This window comes from Simochromis diagramma, unplaced genomic scaffold (genome assembly GCF_900408965.1).
Source record: "Simochromis diagramma unplaced genomic scaffold, fSimDia1.1 OVJJ01000361.1, whole genome shotgun sequence".
NCBI lineage: Eukaryota > Metazoa > Chordata > Actinopteri > Cichliformes > Cichlidae > Simochromis > Simochromis diagramma.
The window spans coordinates 19,156,289-19,182,243 of NW_024386860.1; the positions used below are offsets into that span (position 1 = coordinate 19,156,289).

General features: G+C 46.1%; 2 protein-coding genes and 1 long non-coding RNA gene across 5 annotated transcripts; 2 read left to right on the plus strand and 1 right to left on the minus strand.

Moving 5' to 3' along the window:
• The first annotated feature begins 12 nt into the window (after nucleotides 1–12).
• Nucleotides 13–12,491, plus strand: myo1eb (myosin IEb). The gene is made up of 27 exons (XM_040031056.1): nucleotides 13–31; nucleotides 258–460; nucleotides 1,305–1,394; nucleotides 1,475–1,569; nucleotides 1,647–1,734; nucleotides 2,399–2,488; nucleotides 2,572–2,703; nucleotides 2,773–2,907; nucleotides 2,983–3,115; nucleotides 3,211–3,407; nucleotides 3,488–3,568; nucleotides 3,720–3,806; nucleotides 5,672–5,758; nucleotides 7,196–7,363; nucleotides 7,449–7,534; nucleotides 7,971–8,052; nucleotides 8,155–8,360; nucleotides 8,439–8,583; nucleotides 8,757–8,871; nucleotides 8,955–9,124; nucleotides 9,283–9,428; nucleotides 9,616–9,762; nucleotides 10,065–10,222; nucleotides 10,300–10,374; nucleotides 10,451–10,640; nucleotides 10,749–10,912; nucleotides 11,149–12,491. Exons 1-27 carry the CDS (start codon nucleotides 13–15, stop codon nucleotides 11,223–11,225), a joined length of 3,366 nt encoding a protein of 1,121 aa, XP_039886990.1. The 3' UTR covers nucleotides 11,226–12,491.
• A 3,757-nt stretch (nucleotides 12,492–16,248) lies between these two features.
• On the minus strand, nucleotides 16,249–16,954 carry LOC120733012. The gene is made up of 2 exons (XR_005695724.1): nucleotides 16,668–16,954; nucleotides 16,249–16,553 (listed from the first exon to the last, which is right to left on the minus strand). It is a non-coding gene; the product is annotated as an uncharacterized LOC120733012 (long non-coding RNA).
• A 171-nt stretch (nucleotides 16,955–17,125) lies between these two features.
• On the plus strand, nucleotides 17,126–25,311 carry prune (prune exopolyphosphatase). Of its 3 annotated transcripts, none has more exons than XM_040030992.1 (10): nucleotides 17,182–17,295; nucleotides 17,381–17,544; nucleotides 18,058–18,165; nucleotides 18,859–19,061; nucleotides 19,135–19,319; nucleotides 23,512–23,670; nucleotides 23,861–23,952; nucleotides 24,097–24,255; nucleotides 24,327–24,417; nucleotides 24,579–25,311. In XM_040030992.1, the coding sequence occupies exons 3-10, from the start codon at nucleotides 18,127–18,129 to the stop codon at nucleotides 24,806–24,808; spliced, it is 1,158 nt and encodes a 385-aa protein (XP_039886926.1). In that variant the 5' UTR covers nucleotides 17,182–17,295; nucleotides 17,381–17,544; nucleotides 18,058–18,126; the 3' UTR covers nucleotides 24,809–25,311. The 3 variants fall into 3 exon arrangements, with proteins under 3 accessions (XP_039886924.1, XP_039886926.1, XP_039886925.1); XM_040030991.1 differs by having other exon boundaries at nucleotides 17,381–17,482; XM_040030990.1 differs by lacking the exon at nucleotides 17,381–17,544 and having other exon boundaries at nucleotides 17,126–17,295.
• Nucleotides 25,312–25,955: the final 644 nt, after the last annotated feature.

Below are 25,955 nucleotides of genomic sequence, written 5' to 3' on the forward strand. Positions count from 1 at the left end.
AGATCTGCAGATATGAATCCGCAGGTCAAAGGTCAGGCTGACTGAAGTGTGGGGTGGAGTCTCTGGCACAGACTCAAACAGCTGAGACACAAACTAAACACCTGGACCCAGGTAAACAGCCCCTGTTGACTGAACATGAGTGCACATTCAGGCGTGTCCAGATGGCGCCATTAAACGCAGCTCCGTGTCACCTTAAAGGTCCCACAGGGGGCGTGGCCTCACAGGCGAACCCAGTGAATAACATGGCGAATAACGAGGTAAACCAATCAGCTACACGCAAAGATTTACTGATTTCAATCTGTCTGTTTTTCCCCACCCCCAGGGGAGTAAGGAGCGTTACCACTGGCAGGCTCAGAATGTGAAGGTGAGCGGCGTTGATGACATGGTGCTGCTGTCCAAGATCAACGAGGACGCCATCACAGACAACCTGAAGAAGAGATATATGGACGACTACATCTTTGTATCCTCAGCGCACACCCTCGATTTGATTGGTTAATTGGTCGATGACCTCACCTTCAGTTAACTCACAGCTGTTTAGTTATTGTCACAGTGTTTAACCCGTCGTGCTCTGTGGGAGCGTCTCACCTGTGAGACACACCTGTCAGGTGAGGAGGCACCTGGAGCATGCTCGTTTTGTCTTCCTCTTCTTATTCACAGGGTTGTGCGGCGTGAGTCCCACCGCCCCCTGTTCTCTGAGGATGCGCAAAGCAGATGCCTGAGCTCTGCTGCCCTCTTGTGGCAGTTCAGAAACTCGCTCGCCACGTTCCTGATTCACCGGGTTCGTCGCCCAGAGGCCGTCCGAGTTTAGGCTCACGGATGAGGCGGGAGGAGATGAAGAAACGTCCTGAGCTGCGCACACAGATGCTCCTGAAAGGGAGGGCGGCCAAATTTTAATCAGGTTTTTTTAATATTTCAATAACAAAGACTACAAGAGAGAAGACCGCAATGACCACATGACTCCATCTGAGCAGCCCGAGGCAACTGTGGGGAGAAAAAACTCCCTTTAAACAGGAAGAGACCTCCAACTAAGGAAGGATCAGGTATCCGTTGGAAATTAAGAGAAGAAAGTCATGGCACACAGACAGCGGTTGGCTGATCTGTGAGCTGGATCAGCCAATCACCAGTGAGTTTCTGTGGTAGCCCCTCCCACAGGTAGTGACATCATCAGTTCCAGCTTTGGGACCAGATGCTTAGTTCAGCTGGTGCTGAAAATCCGGCACTGGGATGGTCTGTCTCTGATGGACATGTGTCCTGCTGGGTCCAGGTCCTGGTTCTGGTGGTGTTCCTTGACCCTTTTCTTTCAGACTTACATCGGTCCAGTGCTGATCTCTGTGAATCCGTTCAAACAGCTGCCGTATTTCACCGAGAGGGAAGTGGAGCTTTACCAGGGCGCGGTAAGACTGAGCGGCCAATCGACAGACAAATACAAACGAAAAACAGACAAATAGCTGATTGAATGCCCCGCCCCCGACAGGCTCAGTACGAGAACCCCCCCCACATCTACGCACTGGCTGACAACATGTACAGAAACATGATGATAGACAGCGAGAACCAGTGTGTCATCATCAGGTAGGCGGGGCTTAAAGCTCTCTTCAAACAGACTCTTTTCACAAATGTGTAACGTGATGCCTGTCTTTGCGTGTCAGCGGCGAGAGCGGCGCCGGAAAAACTGTTGCTGCCAAATACATCATGAGCTACGTGTCCAAAGTGTCCGGAGGAGGCGACAAAGTTCAGGTCAGAATCGGAGGCCATTGATTGGGTGACATAAAGGTAACGCTGCCTCACTGCTCCACCTTGTGGTATAAATCGTTTTTGCACTTTGTAGTTTATCTCGACACTCATCGCTGCTGGTTTGAAACATTGTTTATCATGTGACGCTCAATTCAGTTTTATTTATACAGCACTAAATCACAACAACAGTCGCCTCAAGGTGCTTTATATTGTAAGGTAGACCCTACAATAATAGATACAGAGAAAAACCCAGCAATCATATGACCCCCTATGAGCAGCACTTTGGCGACAGTGGGAAGGAAAAACTCCCTTTTAACAGGAAGAAACCTCTGGCAGAACCAGGCTCTGGGAGGGGCGGGGCCATCTGCTGTGATTGGTTGGGGTGAGAGAAGGAAAACAGGATAAAGACATGCTGTGGAAGAGAGACAGAGATCATTTTATAATAACAATTCGAATAATTAGTAAACGTTTATTCAAAGTGTTAATTTTAATTTAATAAATCGGACATATGTTAAGATTTCATTTTTAATTTATTTCTTCATCTTTTTATTTTGGCACGTCGGGTCTTCCTTAGTTATATCAGAAAACGGCTGATTGTTTGTGTCAGCTGATAGTCACCATGGTTACAGATGATGTTAGTGATGCCACCCTGTGTTATCACCTGCAGCACGTCAAAGACATCATCCTGCAGTCCAACCCTCTGCTCGAGGCCTTCGGAAACGCTAAAACCGTCCGCAACAACAACTCTAGCAGATTTGTGAGTATGATAGCACACAGATACTTTGGCTGCCGCCGCGCAGATTCATAGACCCCACAGACACGCAGCCCTTATCCCGACAGGGCAAATACTTCGAGATCCAGTTCAGCCGAGGAGGAGCTCCTGATGGAGGCAAAATCTCCAACTTCCTGCTGGAGAAAAGTCGAGTCGTCTCCCAGAATCAAGGAGAGAGAAACTTCCATATCTACTACCAGGTACTGCAATATGTGCTGCAACGTGTACTATAACTGTTAACGGAAGCTAATGCTGGCCTCTGACCTCAGCTGCTGGGAGGGGCTACCACAGAGCAGAGGGAGAACCTCGGGGTCACGACCCCTGACTACTACAACTACCTCAACCAAACGGGAACCTACACGGTGGAGGACGTTAACGACAAGAAGGAGTTCTCGGATACGATGGTCTGTATGCGTGTGTGCGTGTGCGCATGTGCGTGCGTATGTGTGTTAAAGTGTGTGTACCTGTGTGTCTCTCAGGAGGCCATGTCAGTGGTCGGTCTGTCTCTGGAAGATCAGGATTCAGTTCTTCAGCTCGTCGCAGGAATTCTTCATCTGGGAAACATCAGCTTCAGAGAGGAGAACAACTACGCGGTGGTGGAGAGCCAGAACTGTGAGAAAGCCCCTGACACTACAGCATGACACTATTGTTTGTTTTGTTTGTTTTTTATTACCACTTAAACCAATAAAATCTTGTCTCCTCGTCAGTCCTGGCCTTTCCGGCCTACCTGCTGGGGATCTCTCAGGACGGTCTCTGCAGTAAGCTGACCAGCAGGATTATGGACAGTAAGTGGGGTGGGAAGACCGAGTCCATCTCGGTGACCCTGAACACCGAGCAGGCCTGTTTCTCCCGAGACGCCCTGTCCAAAGCGCTGTACGCCCGACTCTTCGACTTCCTCGTCGATGTCAGTGCCTGCACACAGCCTTCACACTTTGTTCTGCGTTCTTTAACTGCTGCTCATTCACCTTCCTGTTTCTGTGTCAGTGTATTAATAAAGCCATGCAGAAGGAGCAGGAGGAGCTCAACATCGGAGTCCTCGACATCTACGGCTTCGAGATCTTCCAGGTACAAACACACTTCCTGTCTTAAGCCACACCTTACAAAGCAATAATAAACACCCCCTGCTTTGACAAACTGGTCCCGTTAGATTGTTCCTGCTGATTTGATGATCAACGACTCTGATTATTGATTAACTTTTACTTTTTTGTTTTTTTAGCAAAATGGTTTTGAGCAGTTTTGCATCAACTTTGTGAACGAGAAGCTGCAGCAGATTTTTATTGAGCTCACGCTGAAGGCTGAACAGGTGACGTTGTTCTTTTTTTAATAAACTGTGTTGAACGCTTGGTGCACAGATGACATACAATTATTCTGGGATTAGATTAATTTTGTGGTTGTTACTAAGTTTGACTGATTCAGCCTGACTTTGAAACTACATAAAATATCAGTGGAAAAGAGTTAATATCACATGACATTACAGGTGTTTATTGGAGAAATCTTGATCCAACTATTTTCTGAGATGATGAACTTTGTCTTGTTGGTGTTACTTTTGTGCGAGGAATCCAAATAATAATTCTCCAGCTTCCTCCCGAGTGACCAGCACTGACTAAAATAAATCCATCCATCTTCTTCCACTTGTCCGGGGCCGGGTCAAGGGGCGGGAACTTAAGCAGACAAGCCCAGAAATCACTCTCCCCAGCCACCTCCTCCAGCTTGTCGAAGGGAACATCAAAGCGTTCCTAGGCCAACCGAGAGATATAACCCCTCCAGTGTTTCCTGAGTCCTCCTCCTGGTGGGACATGCCTGGAAAACCTCACCCAGGTGGCCCCCAGGATGCATCCTTGTCACCACCTCAGCTGGCTCCTTTCGATGTGAAGGAGCAGCGGCTCTACTCTGAGCCCCTCCCAGATGGCCAAACTCCTCACCCTATCTCTAAGGGAGAGACCAGCCACCCCTCGGAGGAAGCCCATTTCCACAGCTTGTATCCGCGATCTCGTTCTTTCGGTCACTACCCACAGCTCGTGACCATAGGTGAGGGTAGGGACGTAGATCGACCGGTAAATTGAGAGCTTCATTTTTACACTCAGCTCTTTCTTCACCACGACGGACTGGTGCAGCGTCCGCATCACTGCAGCCGCCGCACCAATCCGTCTGTCAATCTCCCGCTAACTTCTGCTGATGAGATTCTGAGAGCACCGATGTGAAAGCCTTCCACCACTTGGCTACGAACAGAATCAGTGACAAAGGGCAGCTCTCTTTGCTCCTGCAAAGGTTGTGTAAGGGTTAAATGGCCCGTAGAAGTGAGCCAGACACCACATACTCCTGTGGGCTGGGGTGGGTATCCTAGTATCCTCTCGGCTTGGTGCCTGTATGTTGGGGTTTCTCCCAGTGAACGAAGGGGTTTGTTCCCTTCCTGATGGGGAACGGGTCCTGACTGTCGTCTGTGCTGAATGACGGTTCGGAGTACCTGGTCTTCTTGGAGTCTCTGGGTGGGGTGTTTGAAGCTGCTCCACCTGGGGACTCTATATTACAGCGAGACCTGGAGGCGTGTGACTGGGAGGAACGGTGTCCCAGATCTGAACCAGCGCTGTGTTTTGTTATTGGACTTCTGTGCAAACCACAGTGTGTCCATAAGTGCACGTGGCACCAGGACATCCTAGGCCGCAGGTTGATGATCGATTTTGTAATCGTATCACCAGACCTGGACCATATGTTGTGGACACTCGGGTAAAGACAGACACCAGAGGTGAGGGGAACCACCAGGCTGAAGAGGGAGTCGTATTGGGCGTGGTTAGCCTGTTGGACTTCGGAAGCAGCTGATAGGTACTAACAGGCCAAGCCAAATGTGGCTCGGGCAGTGGCTGAAACAAGAACTCTGGTGTGGGAGGAGTTCAGAGAGGCCATGGAAAAAGCCTTTCAGACTGCCTCAAAGAGATTCTGGCAAACCGTCAGGCGACTCTGACATCAGGCAACACTGCTTCACTGAGTGAATGCAGAGTCATTTCCCTACAGTATACAAAAACCTCAGGAGGGGAAAGCAGTGCTCCGCCTGCTCTGTGTGCGGGTGGAGCGCTGCTGACTTTGACTGATAACATTGTCGGACAAACGTCAGGGACCTCCTTTAAATAAACAGACTAAATGTGAAGCCGGATGTTGCCGTTATGTCTGCAGGAGGAATACGTACAGGAGGGAATCAAATGGACTCCCATCGAATATTTTAACAACAAGGTGGTCTGTGACCTCATCGAGTCCAAACTGGTGAGTTCGCAAATCACTGAACACAGCTCTGATAAATTTAACGAGTATTCCTCTCCATCTCTGTGTTTTTATTCTTGTACAAACATTACTGACATTAATCATTTGTTACATCATTAAAAACTGCAGCAGGATTTACGCTCCATCTTGAGGGTCAGTTGCCCCCCGAGTTGATTCCGTCTGACAGAGGATTTAGCTCCTCCCACTTTAACCCCACCTGCCCTTTAAGTTAATGTTTTTTGTCATTAGCCATCTTCTGGAATCTGGAGAGGGGTGGCCTGCTCATTTTATAATACTCCTGCAATTTTTACTCATGTAAAGGATTCCTATCAAAGTGTGCGGTCTGTTAGACTCAGGGACCCTTCAGACTTCTTCATGAATGTGAGCCAAAACTGCTTTTAAATACTCTACAACAAGTAGGCCTGCAGAGCGAGAGCGAAGTGCTCTAATAGGGTGATATGGTACTACAAGGTCAATAAGATAAGATGGGGCCTGATTATTTAAGACCTTGTATGTGAGGAGCAGGATTTTGAATTCTGGATTTAACAGGAAGCCAAAACAGGAGAAATCTGCTCTCTCTTTCTAGTCCCTGTCAGGACTCTTGCTGCAGCATTTTGGATCAGCTGAAGGCTTTTCAGGGAGTTTTTAGGACTTCCTGATAATAATGAATTACAGTCGTCCAGCCTGGAAGTAATAAATGCATGAACTAGTTTTTCAGCGTCACTCTGAGACAGGATATTTCTAACTTTAGAGATGTTGCACAAATGGAAGAACGCAGTCTTACATATTTGTTTAATATGTGCGTTGAAGGACATGTCCTGGTCAAAAATGACTCCAAGGTTCCTCACAGTGTTACTGGAGGCCAAGGTAATGCCATCCAGAGGAAGAATCTGCTTAGATACCATATTTCTAAGCTTTTCAGGGCCGAGTACAATAACCTCAGTTTGATCTGAATTAAGAAGCAGAAAGTTAGCGGCCATCCAGGTCTTTATGTCTTTAAGACATTCCTGCAGTTTAACTCATTGGTGTGTGTTATCTGGCTTCATGGACAGATAGAGCTGGGTGTCATCAGCATAGCAGTGTAAATGTATGCTATGTCTTCTAATGATGCTGCCTAAGGGAAGCATGTATAATGTAAACAGAACTGGTCCTCAAATATTACTCTCACTTTTGTATTTATGGTGAAAGTCGAGTGTTTTTAATTGAGTATTCGTGGGCGTTGAGTTTTAATTAACAGATAAAGACATCTGCTCTTTACAAGCTTAAAAACAGTGTGTGGCTCGTTTGGCTTGTTTGGTCTCTTGATGGTATTACCTGAGTACAGGTGAGATTTCTGCTGCTTGTAGGAGCTGATCTCTCAGTTTTGAACAAACTATAAGTCAGACTATATAAAACCAAATTCAAACAGCTGTATTTTCAGTGAACACCTCTGTTTTGCAGAATCCTCCTGGGATCATGAGCATCCTGGACGACGTGTGCGCCACGATGCACGCTAAAGGTGAGGGGGCGGATCAGACCCTGCTGCAGAAATTACAGGGACAGATTGGATCTCACGAACACTTCAGCAGCTGGAACAAAGGATTCATAGTCCACCACTATGCTGGAAAGGTCCTCACCTCACCTGTATACCTGTCAGAGTTTTTAATGACCACATCTGTCTGTGTTTACTGACCGCACCTGTGTCTGTGGGCAGGTGTCGTATGATGTCAGCGGGTTCTGTGAGAGGAACAGAGATGTGTTGTTCAATGACATCATCGAGCTGATGCAGAGCAGCGAGTTGTAAGTACTCTGTGTGTGGATGTGGGATGTTTTAGGAGCCCCTGATGCAAAACTGCAGTGAATAAACGCGTCATCTTTGTCAGGAATCCTGTTGTCAGCAGAGATGGGCAGTGTTACTGTAATCTGATTACTTTTTTCAAGTAATGAGTGAAGGGTTTAACATTGCAAAAAAGTAATTAGATTACTGTTACTTTCTCGTTAGCACGCTGTGTCACTGGGTTACTAAACCGTGATTTTGTTTGTGAGAGAGTCTCATGACAGTGACGTAAGCGCGTGTGGCGTCCATGGCAACAGACACGTGCAGATCAACAATGGATAACATGGAGAGAGTACAACCATGCAGCGTTCAAAGCGTGGAAGTAATCACATTACTAAGCTGTGTGTGTGTGTGTGTGTCTCTGACACAATCCCTTCTCTGTGGTGTGTTTGTGGGCAGTCCGTTTATCAGAGCTCTGTTCCCTGAGAACCTGGAGGCCGAGAAGCGAGGGCGACCGACCACCGCTAGCAGTAAGATCAAGGTGAGAAAGCTGGAGGTTGGACCTCCACTAAGAATTAAAATGACAGTGAAATAAGCAGCTTTGCCAGGTGTGGTTCTCAGGTGTGTGTTCGCTGCCCTCTAGAAACAAGCTAATAGTCTGGTGCAGACCCTGATGAAGTGCACCCCCCACTACATCCGCTGCATCAAGCCCAATGAAACCAAACGCTCCCGGGACTGGGAGGAGAACCGGGTCAGACACCAGGTGGAGTACCTGGGCCTGCGAGAGAACATCAGAGTCCGTCGAGCTGGATATGCTTACAGACGAGTCTTCAATAAGTTCCTGCAGAGGTCGGAGGTCAAACATGGTTAGGATATTTAAGCTAATGGGGCGAAGTTAAGGTTCTAACTCGGACTGCCGTGCTGCAGGTACGCCATCCTGACGAAGGAGTCCTGGCCTCAGTGGAGAGGTGATGAGCGTCAGGGAGTGCTGCACCTCCTCAACTCGGTCAATATGGACCAGGATCAGTTCCAGCTGGGGAAGACCAAAGTCTTCATCAAAGCTCCAGAGTCGGTAAGAAAAGCTCAGCAAGTGGTTTAACTGCAATCAGGAACGCTGAGATTCAACACGCCTGAGGTAGAACCTGGTACAGGGTGTCGGCGCTGTGGTCCGCTGTGACCCACGGTCATCTTGGCCTGTCAGGGCCTGGCTCCGTTTGTCATAATGGTGTCGCTTCCTCTCTCCAGCTCTTTCTGTTGGAGGAGATGAGGGAGAGGAAATATAACGGGTATGCTCGTGTCATCCAGAAGGCGTGGCGCAAACACATTGCTGTTCGCAAATACGTCAAGATGAGGGAGGAAGGTAAGATTGTTTTTGATAGATGGGTTAAAAAAACTCTGAATCTGAGTTTGTTTTCAATAACTTTTAATTCGTGTTTCCTCTAGCCTCTGATGTTGTGCTGAACAAAAAAGAGCGCCGCAGAAACAGCATCAACAGGAACTTTGTGGGTGATTATATCGGGACCGATAACCATCCTGAGATCAGACAGTTTGTCGGCCGCAGAGAGAGAATTGATTTTGCTGACGTCGTGGTGAAATATGACCGCAGATTCAGGGTAGGAACCCAACCTAAAAGCAAAACCACAGGCCTAGATCTGGTTCTGTTCTCCTGTTTGAACACGTCCTCGGCTGGAGAGTGTTTACCATCATGTCTGATAGAGTCCCTGAATATTTCTTTCCCCTCTGAAATGTTGCTTTTTCTGTTGTTCCACAGTCCGTGAAGAGAGACCTTATCCTGACACCAAAGTTCCTTCATATGATTGGTCGGGAGAAGGTGAAACACGGTCCAGATAAAGGTCAAATCCAGGAGGTTCTCAAGAGGAAGATTGAGATCAACAAAATCCAGTCTGTTTCTCTGAGGTATACCATCAGAACTGGGAAAAACTACAATTAGAACCAAAAAAAGACAGCAGAGCCAGATTAGTACTTTCCACTGGGTCAAAAAGTAGAACTGGAAATAGAAACATGAAGCTATTAGAAGATAGCAATTGTTGTATAGCATTCAAAATATTACTGCCTTTCTCTGACCTACCTTTCTGTTTGTTAGCACTCTACAGGACGACTTCTTCATCATCCATGAAGAGGAGTACGACAGCGTTCTTCAGAGTGTCTTTAAAACTGAGTTTCTGAGTCTGCTGGTCAAACGTTATGAGGACAAAACGCAGAGGAAGTTGCCACTAAAATTCAATAACCTGTAAGTTTTAAACACAATCTGTCGTTCTCCAGCATACCTCATGCACTGTATTTAAAAGTGAAGCTAGCCGCCATGGCCTCACCCTTTGGCCACCCAAGTCTCCTGATGAGCATTTTCACTGTTGCCATTTTGGTGTTTTGAGACAAGCAAGGAGTCAAACTGCACAACCAATGAACGTAGTTCCTATTACAGGAAATGCACTGAGAAACCAACACTTAAACCCAGGTTTAACAATGAGTCATCAGATCTGACCGGTACTAACCAAACACTGCCTCTATCTCTACACTTCTCTCTCCGTTCAGCCTGGAGTTTAAGGTGAAGAAAGGTGGCTGGGGTCCGTTCAGCTCCTCAGGATCCAGACAGATCCAGTTCCAGGTGGGTCAGGGTGACGAGGCAGTCTTGAAGCCCAGCGGAAAGGTCCTGCAGGTCTCCATCGGACCGGGCCTGCCTAAAAACTCCCGTAAGTTGTGACTTGACTTAGTCACCAGCGTAACCTCTTGTCCACTCGGCATTACTTCCTGTCTGTTTGTCGTCTAGGTCCCACCCGGAAAGACAACCGGAAGAGCCGCTACATGGGAAACCGTGCTCCACCCAGTAACCAGCAACACTCGGGTATCAGCAAAAACCAAGTTTCAGGTGTTTTCATGACTTCTTAGAAGACTCTTTTGACGTTTCTTATTCTCATCAGCATCTCGCTCCAGAGGGGGTGGAGCCCTGAAGGAGGGCAGCGCCTACTCCAGAGGCTCGTTGCTGAGACAGCAGTCTAGCATGGAGCAACCTACCCTGCCCCGCCTCCAGAACCAGCGTCGCCATGACAGTCGTCCCCATCAAAACCAGGATATGGGCTTTATGGATGTTCCCGATCAGGGTGCCGCAGGGTGAGACCGCTTGGAGTGACCCAGTGTTATGAAATAACTGTGGTCACCAGTATGACCAGTAAACGGACCATCCGTAAATGACTAGTAATCCCTGCTTCTCACCTGTAGGGTACACCGGCGCCGTTCAAAGGAGGTGAAGCCTCCTCCTGGAGCAGGTCGACCCAAACCGAAGCCCCGAACTCCTCACTGCAGAGCTCTGTACGCCTACGATGCCCAGGACACCGATGAGCTTAGCTTCAATGCTGAGGACATCATTGAGATAGTCACTGAAGGTAGTACCCATACCCCACCTTGTATTGATGTTACTAGATATCACACACCTTGTTAAACAACATTAAATGTAGTTGCACGGTAGTACTAAAACAAAGAGGGATTTTTTTCATCCAGAATCGTAGTTCCCACAAGGACCGCGCACGGTCGCGTAGTTCCCACAAGGACCGCGCACGGTCGCTTAGTTCTCTTGCTTACCTGAATGTTTGTCCTATGCATTGTTTTTCCATTTCCACAGATCCATCTGGTTGGTGGTTTGGTCGCTTGCGGGGCAGAGAGGGGATGTTCCCTGGAAACTATGTGGAGAAGATCTAGACCTCGATTCCAGGGGTCAGAGGTACCAACCTGCTGCTGCAGCTGGGGTCATAGGTCATAGGAGCTTTCAACACATTGGTTGAGAGCTAAAAGGAGGCTGACTGCTGAAGATGGCGTGCTAACAAACAGCTGCACTGTACCCAGAGGTGAAAGGTCAGGGTGTGGTGTGCCGACATACTGACTCCTGGACTCCCGATGTCCCATTAACGCTGCATACAGGTTACATGTCCCCATAAAACTTCGTTTTCACAGTGTCCTCATGTGACTTCAGTCTCTGATCATCTCAGGTGGAGCCCCGTATATCTGACAGTTTATTGGTGTCCTCATTCTGACACACTGCATGTGCTAGATTTTTAAATTCCAGTTCAAAGACCTTCCATCTTTCTGGTCTACAAGAGATGGAGCGAGAGGAGGGCAGCAGGAGGCTGCATCACGGCTTAGAGTTGATGGTTAACCAGTGTTGTACAAAAATGTGAATAACTAGTTTAGCCAGGTAGTATTCATGAGGCCGGTCAGTGAGGACAGCAAGGTTTATTCATCTGAAGTCCATCCAGTGCCCCCTGCAGCCTGCAGTGTTTATTACAGCCCTAAAATAAAACAAAGTGAGCACAGTGGCAGATTTAAAGCCCTGTACAGTATTTGACATTAACAGAGCAGATGAACAGACCCTGAACGTCACACAGGAGCTTTGATATACAAATAAAGGTATTTTATTTGTCTCATCATTAAAACGGAAATATTTTTTACCTGAAATAAACAGATGTAGATGATCAATGTTCAGCTGTGGTTTCTGTCGGGATCAATGTTTCAGCTGCAGCCTATCCTGAATCAGCAGCTTACCTGAGCTGATCAGCTCACCTGGCACACCTGTTTTCTTTCATTTTAACTTTTTTCTTTTTCTGATTTTTATAATTTGGATTTTTTCCTTAACGTAAACTTTAATTCATTTTTTTTTTAAATTATCTGTGTATTGTTTTTTTTAAAATTGCACAAAAACAGCAGGACACTACATTACCCAGAGTCCTTTTGACCAAGTGGGTTGTGCTGGTTTTAGGTACAGTTGGAAAAGATTGGCTCATCCGTCCCATAGTGTCTCTGTTGTTTTACACCAAAAGGAAAAACTGTAGTGATAAATGTCAGAATAACTCTGAGACTGGAACGTCACACAGTAGGGTGAGTTGTAATAAATGAATAAATCTTGCAGCTTGTGCAGGTTAATGCTACTGTTTTGCATGTTTATTAAAAATGACTTTGTTAAATTTTAAATGTGACCATAAAGTGGTTCAATGCAACATTTCAGGTATTTATGTGAATCACAAATTGCACAGCTTTGTCTTCCTGTCATGTCAGAGTGGAGGTAAACACACTTTTAAAATTGGTTTTGCAACTGAAGCAGTGTTCATTGTACAAATGTGTTTTCGAAGATTACCCTGTGCTCAGTCTGATTAACCTGCTGCAGTGTTTTTGGTCACACTCTGACATAGAAACTGAACATCTCATCTCAGTTTTACTTTAAGAATATAATCCACCCACTGTTATCATCTTCAATTTCTCCTTCCACCTCCTCCATGTTGGCCTGCAGTTGGTGCTGCTCTGAAAGCGCTGTAGTTTAAGAATGTAATCCACCCACTGTTATCATCTTCAGTGCCCTGTACCAACACAGAGCAGAGCAGCTACCTGAACACTACTCCAACAGAGGTCGATTATCTTGTTAATAATTTCACCTCCTCACTACGTACGACTCTGGATACTGTAGCTCCTGTGAAAACTAAGGTCTCTAATCAGAAGTACCTGACTCCGTGGTATAATTCTCAAACACGTAGCCTAAAGCAGATGACTCGTAAGCTGGAGAGGAAATGGCGTGTCACAAATTTAGAGGATCATCATTTAGCCTGGAGAAATAGTTTGTTGCTTTATAAGAAAGCCCTCCGCAAAGCCAGAACATCTTACTATTCATCACTGATTGAAGAAAATAAGAACAACCCCAGGTTTCTCTTCAGCTCTGTAGCCAGGCTGACAAACAGTCAGAGCTCTGTTGAGCCAACCATCCCTTTAACGTTCATGAACTTCTTCACACATAGTTATCCCTCTTCTTCATAATCCATCACAGTGTAAGCATGGATTACTAATAACCACCATCCCCTCCTTAAAAGAAATCAGGGTTCACCTGATGTCAAGCGTCTGCTGTCAGACTGAGTCGGGGACGTTTCTTTAATATTATGCTCCTGCTGCAGCAACACCGCTGCAAGCTAAAGGTGCTGATTCACTCAGACTGAGCTCGAACATCAGTTCACTCTTGCAGAAATCGCTGTGTGGACATTAAAAACACATTTAAAGGAGAGAAGGAACAATCGACTGAATTGAATTGAATGATCTACTAACACCTTTACTGCCACCTAGTGGTAAAGCCTAGTATCTCTGTTTAAATGAAAGCAGACGATATTCGCTTCTCGACAGCAAAGAACATCTGTCAGTGAGCTCAGTGACAGCAGCTGTTTGTTGGTGTGTAATGAACAGTGATGAGAGCCTTGTTTGTGACAAATGCACAGACTGAACACTGAGAATCTGCGCCAATTCAAAGGTGTTTGGGATGTTGATTGGCAGAGGACATTTTTGTTTTGTTTCATGATGAAAACACATTTTTCTGTGATGCTGGATATATTCTCTCAGCTGTGACCTGCTGAGGGGTCTCAAACTCGGGGCCCAGGGGCCACGTGCGGCTCACGTCACCCGTACTTACAAACATGCTGAGGGATCGTCTGTGTTTGCTCAGTGACAGAGTCAAACACTCATGTGCACACTTATGCATTAAATACGAACACAGTGCTGCCACATGTGTGCACAGACAGACAGGACCAGTGTGTTTATTTGGTAGATCAATGAAAGGCTTCAGTTAGTTAAGAGGGCAGAACAAACATTTGTCTTGTTATAAAATATTTCAAATTTTAAAGAACAAACAAAACGTTTTAGGAAATATTTGTTGGCGATTGTTTGTTTGTTTTGCACTACTTGAACACTAAAGTGGCCCTCCAATGAGACGGCACACAGCATGCCCAGATTAACGCGGTCAGATTTGATTTTGTAATAGAAAATTTCTATTGTTCTCATTTAGAGTATTTATGTGCTGAGCTGTGACGCTGTAATAGACTGTTCAGTGAAAGTTTCTAAAACTAGATGAACTTATTCCAGCCTCAGCAGATGGAGAAGACAACTCCCTTTACAGGTGCTGATAATGCCAACGGCACAAAACAGCGCGCCCACTGTTCCCTTTCATAGCGTGATGTTTGTAACCACTCCTGTCTCAGAGCTCGCATGACTGAACTGTGATGTTTGATGTGTGTTGGCTCTCCTGCCTGCATGCAGAAATAAAACCGCTTGATCACAGTGACCGTGTTGCAGGCCACTTTTTTTTTTTTGACAGAAAACTCCACAACAATTTCAACACAATTAAAGTGTCTACGTGGATCCACACCACAGAGTTTAATGTTTGTGGAGAGCCAGTGCGTTAACTCTGATTTAAAACCAAATCTGTCTGGAGTTGATCATTTAACACTTGTTAATGCTAACTAGGTGTTAAGAGTTTATATATTAACTCTCACAGAGTGTTTTATTTTAACTACATCGGAGTTATCTTCTAATTCATTGTAAAACTTCTGAAATTTTACAAATTCCTTTGGAAACAAACGTTTATTAAAAAGAGGCCATGTTTTTCGGAAAAACCTTTGTTTTGAACTGTGCACCACGTGTACATGTTCTGACTTTCATTAGAATATTGTTTATCAAAGGGACATAGGTGAGCTGGTCAGTGCAAACAGCACGCTCATTACTCTTTTCTTCAGTACAATATGAACGTCCTCCCTTCATCACTTTGTGGAGCTCTAACTCCACCCAAGCATATCCTGTGTGCAGAGTCAATAAAAATTAATTGTGTACTAATTAATTGCAGCACAGTACAAAAAAAAAAGAATAATTTTTGAGTAACATGTGGCTTGTATTTTCCCAAAAGACAGTTCCAGATACGAATCCATTGCCCATATTTAAAGCCAATATCAGAGCACGTTTGTTAACATGGTGCTCTCTCAAACAACCGAAGAACACAGACAACAGTTAATGCCGAACTACATTTAAAACAGTCTGTTTCATTTTGACCTAAACCGTGTGCACAAAACTCTGCAGGGATGTCGACCCACAGTCAGCGCTTCTGCTGTTTGCTACGTCGGTTTGGTGGTTTTCAGGCTTCACGTAGCATCATTATGTCAACAATCTAAACATTGTTTTAGGTGTAATTGAGCCAAAACCTGACTGAATATTCATATACAAGCTGTTTTCCAAGGCTATAGTGTTTGGCTGCAAACAACAGATTTCACCGAGCAGCGAGGCTAATGCCTTTCACGCCGCTTTGTCTCAACTCAAAAAAAGCAATTCAATTTTATTTATATAGCGCCAAACGACAACAACAGTAATAGTAATATTTTTTTAAAAATGAGGGGCGGAGTCTGAATTTATTTTATTAGTGTCATAGTCCGTTTAGGAGTTCAGAGGTCAAGAGTTCACGTTTCCATTGCAACGCCTCCAGATTTGATATAGAAACACTCGATTTTAACAGTATTATTTTACACCTCAGGCTTACATTTAAAGACCGTGACTCTACTGTGAGTCATATTAAAGCACTAACACCAACATATTTAACGCTTTTGCTGTGCAGCAGTGGCTCACAGTTAAGTTTGACAGCCCGGCTTTGAAGGCTGCAGTGAGAAAAATGAAACGTGAGTCCGGCTGTTTCCGGGATGCTGGCGCCGTTTCACCGCGTCTTTGAGTCGTTTGTCCTGTCAGGATACAAACACAGCAGCCTGAGGCAGCACGAGATGATATTTCCCAGCTTTAATCAGGTCATTGAAGGGCTCATAACCTTTCGGCATTCCGACCGTCACGCGCCCATGTTTACAGAAGTGTCATGCGCGTGCGTGAGGCTGCCGTAGGTATCTGCAGAGCTGCCTGTCTCAAACAGGAAGTTTGTTTCCGGTTGTCACGTGTTTTTGTTTATTTTTAGTTTTGTTAATAAACATTTAGTGACCATGAAAAACCAACAACTAAACAAACAAATAGATAAACAAGAACACATGACTGGATTGTCACAGCTGTTTACGTAAATAACACAATCAATGACTTTTATGGGGACGTTTGTTTCATGAAGCGTCTGTAGGACGATGCAGAACCACAAGCAGCAGACACCTGTGTGACGGTGCCTCGCAGGAGCCACCAAGCGCCCGCTCTGCACATCAGAGTGGCGGCCGGCTGAGGCTCCAGCAGGAGAGTGCGTCATCATTACTGGAGGCATGGAGTGGTGGAAGAAACAGGAAGCAGAATAATTAGAAGACAGAATAAAGTGGACGTCATACAGGTTTGAAATAATCTGGGTTTCTAACACGTTTCTGTGGAGACCTCGCATTTCGGGTTCACTCTTTCACTTCCTGTCTGAACCGTCATGCTGCGATAAAGACACAGATGAAGGACGGCAGCCGATGATGCATTGGTTTCATCACTGTAGGTGGAAATACAGGCCCGCTTCAGGGCCGCGGGCCGTAGATTTCCCAGCACAGGGACCAACGAGCTTCAGCGCACGCTCATCTGCCCCACGCCTCCACAGTTTGCACCTTCATCACGATTACTGTGAAATTCTAGCTTCATACATCAAATACGTCACAAACACCTGCTGCAAGTGAGGGTCACTGAGACTGTTACCATGGTTACTGACACAGTTTTACCTGCTTTTTGGTCACACCTAGTTAAGAAAAAGGCCTATTACAAGGCGAAAGTAAAAAAAAAAAGGCACGTAATCATCAGTAAGAAACTGGTCACGTGGTCCCTGCAAACGGGACGCGAAGTTTTAGTGTTTTGGTTCAAAGGCGATCCGTACACGGGTCCTGACAAGCCACGCCCACCGCACGTTTCTGTCTCGCGTACATTTATCAGGTGAAAGCGAGTCACAGACAGCCGACCGTTTGTTAGCAGCTAACAGCTAACGGAGCAGATGGAGGAGTTTCTGACGAGCTGCCAGCGGGCCGTGAAGGTAACACACACACACACATATACGGGTTAGCCTGTTAGCTCGCGCTGCTGCAGAATGACTGGCACTGTTTACATCATGTGACAAGGTCCGAGCACTACGATAGTTTGCACGAGTCTGTGGAGCTGCACACGTCAACGACCGGAAACGCAGCTGTGGGTGTGAGTGAGACAGTCAGCCGTGAGGTCAGGTGAGACACACCTGTCAGGATCACCACTGCTGCAGTTCTTCTGGTGTCCAGCAGAGGCAGCAGTAAGGAGGGGCATGTTTCTATAACTCGCCTGTTCTGTCCAAATTGAATGCAGTTTTATTAATACACTGATGTACTGTAAGCTAGACGCTACAATAATACAAAGAAAATGGAGAAAACCCCAACAATCATGTGACCCTCTGAGCAAGCGCTTTGGCGACAGTGGAGAGGAAAAACACCCTTTTAACAGGAAGAAACCTACAGCAGACCCAGGCACGGGGAGGGGCGGGGCATTTCAACACATTACTGCAGTTTAACAGTAAATGTTTTTACTACAGCAGAAACAAGAAGCCTCTCCATGTTAAAGCCAGCATTAACCCAAGCACAGATGACCTGCAGTCTCTGAGCAGACGTTACGAGACTGTGGACGTTAAATATGTCTGCGTTTAGGGATAGTAGTCCCAGGTGGTTTCAAATGATTTTTGGTGGTTTCAGGTTATACCAGATGCTTCCAGGGGATTCTGGTGGTGCCGGGTTGTATCGGTATGTTAGGAGCTCTGTTCTTTGTTCCCCAGTTGAGCTCGGACCAGGTCGGCCCTGGGTTCCATGTTGTCCTGGGAAATGAAGCTTGCGACATTGACTCCATGGTATCTGCCCTGGCCTATGCCTACTTCCTGTCTAAGGTAAGCCACAGTCCAATCAGCTGCCAGTACAGGTAATGAACTTGGTTACCCGAATCTCCAAAAGTTGATTCTGTTCATGTGGACGTAGCTTTTTGTGGGAGAAACGTTTCGTCACGCATTCAGGTGACGTCTTCAGTCTCAGCTGACTGCAGGTTTCAATCTTATAAACAGTACATTTACATAATGACTGAAACAGCCCACTGAGGGAACAATGGGCTGGGAGGTCAGTTCCTTAATCTTAATTATGCAAATTCTCATGACCATTGGCCATTCTCAAAGACTATCTCTGAATGGAGGAGGGGCCTAAGGGTACATCTTTTGCCATCTTACAATGCTGTGATTGCAGCCATTCCCCAACTCTCTGTGAATGGTACTCATAGTCTTTGATCAGAGGTCTTTGATCAATGGTCATGAGAATTTGCATAATTAAGATTAAGGAACTGACCTCCCAGCCTGTTGTTCCCTCAGTGGGCTGTTTCAGTCATTATGTAAATGTACTGTTTATAAGATTGAAACCTGCAGTCAGCTGAGACTGAAGACGTCACCTGGATGAGTGACGAAACGTTTCTCCCACAAAACGCTACGTCCACATGAACAGAATCAACTTTTGGAGATTTACTTACCTGAATGATTGAGATGCATCAAGACGTTTTAACCCACTTTGGTTACCTGAAGTCTCTCTCTCCCTGTCAGACTGCACACGGCGAGATGCTCGTTCTGCCGCTGCTGAACATCCGTCAATCGGAGCTGCGGCTGCGCTCGGACAGCGTCTTCCTGCTGCGCCAAGCCGCTCTGTCTCTGGACCTCCTCGTCTTCAGGGACCAGCTGGACCTGCGAGCACTGCAGCGGGCCAGCCGCCTGCGGCTCACGTTGGTCGACCACAACGTGCTGCCCAGGTAACACCTCACAGATGACCTTGCACACCTGAGTGGTGATCACACCTGTCTTAACATCCTGTCTCTGCTGCAGTTCAGACAGCGACCTAGAGGAGGCGGTTGCAGAGGTGATCGACCACCACCATCTAGAGAGGGAACCCTCCTCCACCTGTCCTGTTACTGCGGAAACAGTGGGATCCTGCGCTACCTTGGTGACAGAGCGCATCATTAAAAGAGCTCCAGAGATCCTGGACCTGCAGCTTGCTCACCTGCTTTACGGTACACACCTGGTGTTACTGAGCGTTTGAAGGTTATCGAATACATGAATGGCTTATTTGAAGAGTTTCAGTCAGGTTTCAGAGCTCATCGCAGCACAGAAACGGCTTTAGTGAAGGTTACAAATGATCTTCTTATGGCCTCTGACAGTGGACTCATCTCTGTGCTTGTCCTGCTAGACCTCAGTGCAGCGTTCGATACTGTCGACCATAATATCCTATTAGAGCGATTAGAACATTCAATTCAATTCAATTCAATTTTATTTATATAGCGCCAAATCACAACAAAAGTCGCCTCAAGGCGCTTCATAGATACAGAGAAAAACCCAACAATCATATGACCCCCTATGAGCAAGCACTTTGGCGACAGTGGGAAGGGAAAAACTCCCTTTTAACAGGAAGAAACCTCCGGCAGAACCAGGCTCAGGGAGGGGCGGGGCCATCTGCTGCGACCGGTTGGGGTGAGAGAAGGAAGACAGGATAAAGACATGCTGTGGAAGAGAGACAGAGGTTAATAACAGATATGATTCAATGCAGAGAGGTCTATTAATACATAGTGAGTGGGAAAGGTGACTGGAAAGGAAAAACTCAATGCATCATGGGAATCCCCCGGCAGCCTACGTCTATTGCAGCATAACTAAGGGAGGATTCAGGGTCACCTGGTCCAGCCCTAACTATATGCTTTAGCAAAAAGGAAAGTTTTAAGCCTAATCTTAAAAGTAGAGATAGTGTCTGTCTCCCGAATCCAAACTGGAAGCTGGTTCCACAGAAGAGGGGCCTGAAAACTGAAGGCTCTGCCTCCCATTCTACTTTTAAATACTCTAGGAACAACAAGTAGGCCTGCAGAGCGAGAGCGAAGCGCTCTAATAGGGTGATATGGTACTACAAGGTCATTAAGATAAGATGGGGCCTGATTATTTAAGACCTTGTATGTGAGGAGCAGGATTTTGAATTCAATTCTGGATTTAACAGGAAGCCAAAACAGGAGAAATCTGCTCTCTCTTTCTAGTTCCTGTCAGGACTCTTGCTGCAGCATTTTGGATTAGTTGAAGGCTTTTCAGCGAGTTTTTTGGACATCCTGATAATAATGAATTACAGTAGTCCAGCCTGGAAGTAATAAATGCATGAACTAGTTTTTCAGCGTCACTCTGAGACAGGATATTTCTAATTTTAGAGATGTTGCGCAAATGGAAGAAAGCAGTCTTACATATTTGTTTAATATGTGCGTTGAAGGACATGTCCTGGTCAAAAATGACTCCAAGGTTCCTCACCGCGTTACTGGAGGCCAAGGTAATGCCATCCAGAGTAAGAATCTGGTTAGATACCATATTTCTAAGATTTTCAGGGCCGAGTACAATAACCTCAGTTTGATCTGAATTAAGAAGCAGAAAGTTAGCGGCCATCCAGGTCTTTATGTCTTTAAGACATTCCTGCAGTTTAACTCATTGGTGTGTGTTATCTGGCTTCATGGACAGATAGAGCTGGGTGTCATCTGCATAGCAGTGAAAATGTATGCTATGTCTTCTAATGATACTGCCTAAGGGAAGCATGTATAATGTAAACAGAATTGGTCCTAGCACTGAACCCTGTGGAACTCCATAATTAACCTCGGTGTGTGAAGAGGACTCTCCATTTACATGCACAAACTGGAGTCTATTAGATAGATATGATACAAACCACTGCAGTGCAGTACCTGTAATACCTACAGCATGTTCTAATCGCTCTAATAGGATATTATGGTCGACAGTATCGAACGCTGCACTGAGGTCTAGCAGGACAAGCACAGAGATGAGTCCACTGTCAGAGGCCATAAGAAGATCATTTGTAACCTTCACTAAAGCTGTTTCTGTGCTGTGATGAGCTCTGAAACCTGACTGAAACTCTTCAAATAAACCATTCCTCTGCAGATGATCTGTTAGCTGTTTGACAACTACTCTTTCAAGGATTTTTGATATGAAAGGAAGGTTGGAGATTGGCCTATAATTAGCTAAGACTGCTGGGTCTAGAGATGGCTTTTTGAGTAAAGGTTTAACTACAGCCAGCTTGAAGGCCTGTGCTACATAGCTGATTATTAGAGATAGGTTGATCATATTTAAGATCGAAGCATTAATTAATGGCAGGACTTCTTTGAGCAGTTTTGTAGGAATGGGGTCTAAAAGACAGGTTGATGGTTTGGAGGAAGTAATTATTGAAGTTAACTCAGAAAGATCAATTGGAGAAAAAGAGTCTAACTTAACATCAATAGTACTAAGAGTAGCTGTAGATAATATTACATCTGTGGGATGATTACTGGTAATTTTTTCTCTAATGATAAAAATTTTATTTGTGAAGAAGTTCATGAAGTCATTACTAGTTAACGTTAAAGGGATGGTTGGCTCAAAAGAGCTCTGACTTTTTGTCAGCCTGGCTACAGAGCTGAAGAGAAACCTGGGGTTGTTCTTATTTTCTTCAATCAGTGACGAATAGTAGGATGTTCTGGCTTTGCGGAGGGCTTTCTTATAAAGCAGCAAACTATTTCTCCAGGTCCATATTTCTAGAAATGAGAGCTGCTCCATCCAAAGTGGGATGGATGCCGTCTCTCCTAACAAGACCAGGTTTCCTCCAGAAGGTTTGCCAATTATCTATGAAGCCCACATCGTTTCTGGGACACCACTCAGACAGCCAGCAGTTTAAGGAGAACATGCGGCTAAACATGTCACTCCTGGTCTGATTGGGGAGGGGACCAGAGAAAACTACAGAGTCCGACATTGTTTTGGCAAAGTTGCACACCGATTCAATATTGATTTTAGTGACCTCCGATTGGCGTAACCGGGTGTCATTACTGCTGACGTGAATTATGATCTTACTGAATTTACGTTTACCCTTAGCCAGCAGTTTTAAATTTCCTTCAATGTCGCCTGCTCTGGCCCCTGGAAGACAATTGACTATGGTTGCCGGTGTCTCTAGCTTCACATGTCTGAGAACAGAATCGCCAATTACCAGAGTTTGACCCCTGGCGGGTGTGTCGCCGAGTGGGGAAAAACGGTTAGACACATGAACGGGTTGGTGGTGTACCTGGGGCTTCTGTTTAGGACTATGCTTCCTCCTCACATGCTGTAGGTATTACAGGTACTGTGCTGCAGTGGTTTGTATCATATCTATCTAATAGACTCCAGTTTGTGCGTGTAAATGGAGAGTCCTCTTCACACACTGAGGTTAATTATGGAGTTCCACAGGGTTCAGTGCTAGGACCAATTCTGTTTACATTATACATGCTTCCCTTAGGCAGTATCATTAGAAGACATAGCATACATTTACACTGCTATGCAGATGACACCCAGCTCTATCTGTCCATGAAGCCAGATAACACACACCAATGAGCTAAACTGCAGGAATGTCTTAAAGACATAAAGTCCTGGATGGCCGCTAACTTTCTGCTTCTTCATTCAGATCAAACTGAGGTTATTGTACTCGGCCCTGAAAATCTTAGAAATATGGTATCTAAGCAGATTCTTACTCTGGATGGCATTACCTTGGCCTCCAGTAACGCGGTGAGGAACCTTGGAGTCATTTTTGACCAGGACACGTCCTTCAACGCACATATTAAACAAATATGTAAGACTGCTTTCTTCCATTTGTGCAACATCTCTAAAATTAGAAATATCCTGTCTCAGAGTGACGCTGAAAAACTAGTTCATGCATTTATTACTTCCAGGCTGGACGACTGTAATTCATTATTATCAGGATGTCCAAAAAACTCGCTGAAAAGCCTTCAGCTAATCCAAAATGCTGCAACAAGAGTCCTGACAGGGACTAGAAAGAGAGAGCAGATTTCTCCTGTTTTGGCTTCCTGTTAAATCCAGAATTCAAAATCCTGCTCCTCACATACAAGGTCTTAAATAATCAGGCCCCATCTTATCTTAATGACCTTGTAGTACCATATCACCCTATTAGAGCACTTCGCTCTCGCTCTGCAGGCCTACTTGTTGTTCCTAGAGTATTTAAAAGTAGAATGGGAGGCAGAGCTTCCTTCTGCTGGAGGTTTCTTCCTGTTAAAAGGGAGTTTTTCCTTCCAACTGTCGCCAAAGTGCTTGTTGAGTTTTCTCTTTATGTATTATTGTCGGGTCTGTCTGTATAAATAAACCTGAATTGAGTAAATCTTGTGTGTCTGAAGTGTGCCGTTGACTGATTGGTGGGTTGTCTGTGTTGATCTGCAGCTGCCATTGTGGTGGACTGCGTGGACATGTCACCTGCTGCAGGTAAAGTCACTCCCAAAGACAGTCAGTATGCTGCAGCGCTGGAGAACCTATTCCCTGCTCTGCCACCGAGGGGCGCTCTCTTCCAGGAGTTGCACAGAGCCAAGTTGGATGTCTCAGGTCAGTTTCTGAGAAGTCAGTCATAACTGAGAACACACCTGCACAGGTGTGGATACACTGCAGATTTGTACTTTTTCCTTTATAGTTTTTATTAAAGAATTCAATGGAGCATTGTTTTAGTATTGCAGTTTTACTGTACTTGGTGTAATATTTTTTTATTGGAGTATTTGACGCAGTACTTCGTTTGCAGGTCTGAACACAGAGGAGATGTTGTTGAAGGACATGAAAGCTGTTTCAGGAAGTTTGAATCTCTCCGTTTCTGTTCTCTACATCTCACTGCAGGTCAGTACTGCACACTGTACTAGTCATACTAATAAGCTGCAGTGACACCAGTCTGCCACCAGGTGGCATCAGAGCCGCAGAACACCTGACGAGACATGCTGCTGTGTGTGTGTGTGTGTGTGTGTGTGTGTGTGTGTGTGTCAGGAGTTCCTGCAGAGGGAGGACTTGGAGGCGGAGCTTTCAGGTTTCTGTCAGAAGTACGGATATGATTTGCTGCTGCTGATGACAATCTTCTTCACTGAGAGCAAAGAGCCAATCAGAGAACTTGCTGTGTTCAGCCACAGCACCACCTGCAGGGAACAGGTACACTCTCCTCCCCCTTCTTTAGTCTGCTGTTCCTTCTGCGTGACGGCTCAGGTGTCCTCCCTCCTCAGGTGAGCCAGTACCTGGAACAAGCCCAAAGCCCCGCCCTCAACCTGAGTCCACTCAGCAGCCCCCACTCTCACATCTCAGCCTATCATCAAGGTAACACTCCTGTAATCAGACACATCTTGCAGGTGTGCACAGGTGATGCTTGATGTTCTGCTGCCTCGTTAGCTATGCTCTGTAGGGTGTGTCTCTGCGGGGGGTGCGAGCAGAGGCGTGGCCTCAGGACTGATGGTGACTTCATCACCCTATGTCTCCAGGAAACTCACTGGCGTCTCGGAAGAAGCTCCTCCCCATCATGAAAGACTTCCTGACGACGTGGGATGGGTATGGTTTCCCGGGAGACAGGAAGGACGAGCTGTCTCAGGTCCCGCCCACACCGATGAACAGCCTGGTGGAGGGCTCCCCTCTGGACAACGGTCTGCCTCGCATCACCTCCCAAGCCCTGGAGGAGAAGTTCAGCCAGATGGTCAACAGGACTGACCTCTGACCTGTCGGAGGAAGACAGCGATGAAGCACCAACGTTTTATGGGTTGTTGTTTTTTTGTTTTTGTTTTTTTTAGCAGGTGTTGTTGAACACGAGCATGAATCCGTGTTCCTGTTTCACTAATAAAATCCAAAATGATCAAAAGAGTTGCTGAATCAGAGTCTGGAAACCCGCCGACAGCAGGCATGAAGGTCCGCCCCCGCTGCACGCCTCGTGCTCAGAAAAAACTGCAGGGGCACAGCTGTGACTGAGGCCTCCAGCCAGCAGGTGGTGCTGTTGGATCGGTCTGACACAATAAAGTTCTCTGCAGTCCTGCGTGGATGAAAGCACACTGTGCAAAAGTCATGAGCCACCCTCATTTCTTTATATTCTCTATGAGTGTGTTTATTAAAACATACAAAACACATGTGATGGTTCAGAATTCAAACGTTTATCAAAGATCTGCAACATCACAGACTGAGCTGCAGCCGTGACTGAGCCTCCGTCTCACAGGGGGCCGCTGACTGTCAGTGTTGGAGCTCCTCGCACACGCTGACCATGATGTGGCTCCATCGCTCCATCAGTCCCGTTCCTCTGACCTTCATCAGCGTTTCCTCCTGTGAGGCTGAGCAGCAGACGATCGGCTGATTGTCTCTCAGGTCTACTGCAGAGTTTTCAGGCCTCACACTTAATAATAATAATGGATTGGATTTATATAGCGCTTTTCAAGGCACCCAAAGCGCTTTACAATGCCACTATTCATTCACTCTCACATTCACACACTGGTGGAGGCAGCTACAGTTGTAGCCACAGCTACCCTGGGGCAGACTGACAGAAGCGAGGCTGCCATATCGCGCCATCGGCCCCTCTGGCCAACACCAGTAGGCAAGTAAGGTAAAGTGTCTTGCCCAAGGACACAACGACCAGGACAGAGAGCCCAGGGATCGAACCGGCGACCTTCTGGTTACAGATGCAATTCCCAACCCCCTGAGCCACTTGTGCCGTTTCAGCTCTTTGGGAATCGCCTCTTTGGTGCAAACTTAAAGTTTTATGTCAGACTGTTATCTGTGGCATTTCTCACAGACTCAAATCAAATCACTTTTATTGTCACATCACATGTGCAGGTACACTGGTACAGTACATGTGAGTGAAATTCTTCTGTGCGAGCTTC

Coding starts and splice junctions, on each gene's coding strand:
- prune (XM_040030990.1), top strand. CDS start 17,257: ATGGAGGAGTTTCTGACGAGCTGCCAGCGGGCCGTGAAG. Junction 19,062..19,134: donor GACCACAACGTGCTGCCCAG/GTAACACCTCAC, acceptor TCTCTGCTGCAG/TTCAGACAGCGACCTAGAGG. Junction 19,320..23,511: donor GCTTGCTCACCTGCTTTACG/GTACACACCTGG, acceptor GTTGATCTGCAG/CTGCCATTGTGGTGGACTGC.
- myo1eb (XM_040031056.1), top strand. Junction 3,116..3,210: donor GGTGGTGGAGAGCCAGAACT/GTGAGAAAGCCC, acceptor TCTCCTCGTCAG/TCCTGGCCTTTCCGGCCTAC. Junction 10,223..10,299: donor GGGCCTGCCTAAAAACTCCC/GTAAGTTGTGAC, acceptor TTTGTCGTCTAG/GTCCCACCCGGAAAGACAAC.